A 2,075-nucleotide genomic window follows, 5' to 3' on the forward strand; every position below is an offset into this window, starting at 1 on the left:
GTCTGTTTCATAGACTGTGATAGATAAGTGTTGCAATGAACTTCTGACTTCCTCTCTTGTCTTCCTCTCTCCAGGTCATGCCAGCCCAGCCCCCAGTTTTGCCGCGAGTAACCTCAGCACTGACCGGGGCATTGGTGGCCCTGGGACTGCAGGAGCACAGACCTGCCCTTAATTTACTGCCCTTCCTCTTCTTTCAGGATAGGGCTGGGGAGATAGTGAGGAGAGGGGCATACTGAACCTCCTGTAGAGATTGTGTAAGATTGTGTGTGTGCGTGCATGTGCACGAGTGTGTGAGAGTGAGTGTGTGAGTGAGATGAAGAGAGGCCGCTGCATGTAGTGTTTTAAGATGGAAGAGAACTAGGATAACACACAGAGATGTGTGCATTTATGATGGTGTAGGAGAGAGATATTATATATAATATGATATATAGAGATGCTTTGAGAATACATTCTGTCCTAATGACCCGACTACTTTATTTCCTTCATTCAAAATGAATGCAGTTCATTATTTTCTCTTTTGGAATGAATGTTTTATATAGCCACTCTGTTGTCTCTTACTTTGTGGCTTTTTATTTAAAAATTAAGATAAATTATTACAATGAAATATAACCCTCAAATGAGCAAGGTCCTTATTTATGTATGTATAACATACAGGTGTATAAGCAATACCTATATAATGTCTGTGTGTGTACCATCTACCATTCATAATTGCTTACTGATTTAAGTTGTACATACTGTTCATCAGAAGAAATACTCAGTCTTGTACCATACTATTACATACTGTGTAATGAATGCATCACTCAACATTGTTCAGGTATCAAACACATCATCTGCGTAGAGAAGCTTACAGACAGGCAATTGAAGGTAAGCTCCAGCTATATGGTGAAGGAATAATTCAATGGGAGCTTTATAAACGTAACCAGCAATGGCCAATGATTGTGGTTGATGTTTACAGACTTTAAAAGCACAAAGTTTAAATTTAAAAATAAGTTTCAAATTAAAGCACAGACCTTTTCTCATATAGCATTGATATAGTTATTTCTATCAGGCAAATTATCTATCAATAAAATAATGTGCTTCTGACTGGCAAGATGGGATTATTGGACTGACAAGTCAGTTGAACTTGAAGCTGCAATATGGACCTTGCTGCTTATACAGTTGTCTGATTCAACTCTTGTGACCTGTGGTTAAACTGTAGCCTGTAACTGTATTCAATAATTTGACTTCAGCTATGGGTGTTTACTGCTCTGTGGTGAAATGTGTTTTGTTATACTTTATTTATCTAGGTGAGACCCAATAATAAAAATAATAATGTTCAGTGTGAGTGACGTGAGGTACCTCCATAGATATTGCTGCCACACAAAAAATTAAAGCAATTTTATTTTCCTTTTATCGCAACGGTGCACTGTGCCAACAGGTTCAAATATAAACCAGTAATAAAGTGACATTAGGTGTAGTCAATAGCACTAGCAAGAGTGTGAGTTACTTTTTACATGGGTGGTTGATAAGTAAATTAGATAATTTAAAAAGTTCCCTTTGTCTAATATTACATTTTGTCTAAAGGTCAGAAACCATTCAGACAAATATGCAATAACAGAGGAAATCAGGAAGGGGACATACTTTTGCATGACACTGTATGCTGACTGTCCGCAATTTCTTTGCAAATTTTTTATCTGGTTGGTAGATTTGAACACTAGGACAGTTGCAGCCATTTAATTCCGCATGGATTTCTTTCAGAGAAACTACCTGTAGTTGGGTCTGGCTACTTTACTTTTATCTGTAATAAAATTTTACTCTCTAAAACCACCAGTTCTACTTTGCCCTGGATTGAAGAAGTGCACTGTGTGTGGAAATCAGTCTACAGTGAATACAGATACCAGGGTACCAGATTGCTATTACTGTAGGTATAGCATGGAAGCAACTACAACACCACGTGTGAGTTAGTAGAAATCTGTGAGCTACCAATTCATTGAAGGATCTCTGATTTGAGACTGAGGTCTCATGTATTACATTGATTTATGGCAACTATCAATATCTACAACTCTCAATATTAAATACTTCTCAGAGTTCTTCTG

The 2,075-nt window shown here is 37.4% G+C and overlaps 1 protein-coding gene across 5 annotated transcripts in view; it reads left to right on the forward strand.

Moving 5' to 3' along the window:
- The window catches only part of LOC118212396 (uncharacterized protein C6orf136 homolog), a 22,730-nt gene extending 21,406 nt beyond the window's left edge, over window positions 1-1,324 (forward strand). For all 5 annotated transcript variants that reach the window (XM_035390258.1, XM_035390239.1, XM_035390221.1 and 2 more), the window contains one exon: window positions 75-1,324. In XM_035390258.1, the coding sequence (XP_035246149.1) occupies window positions 75-236 (162 nt within the window). In that variant the 3' untranslated portion in view covers window positions 237-1,324. The remainder of the gene's footprint in view (window positions 1-74) is intronic.
- The last annotated feature ends 751 nt before the right edge of the window (window positions 1,325-2,075 follow it).

This window comes from Anguilla anguilla, chromosome 1 (assembly GCF_013347855.1).
Source record: "Anguilla anguilla isolate fAngAng1 chromosome 1, fAngAng1.pri, whole genome shotgun sequence".
NCBI classification, from domain to species: Eukaryota; Metazoa; Chordata; class Actinopteri; order Anguilliformes; family Anguillidae; genus Anguilla; species Anguilla anguilla.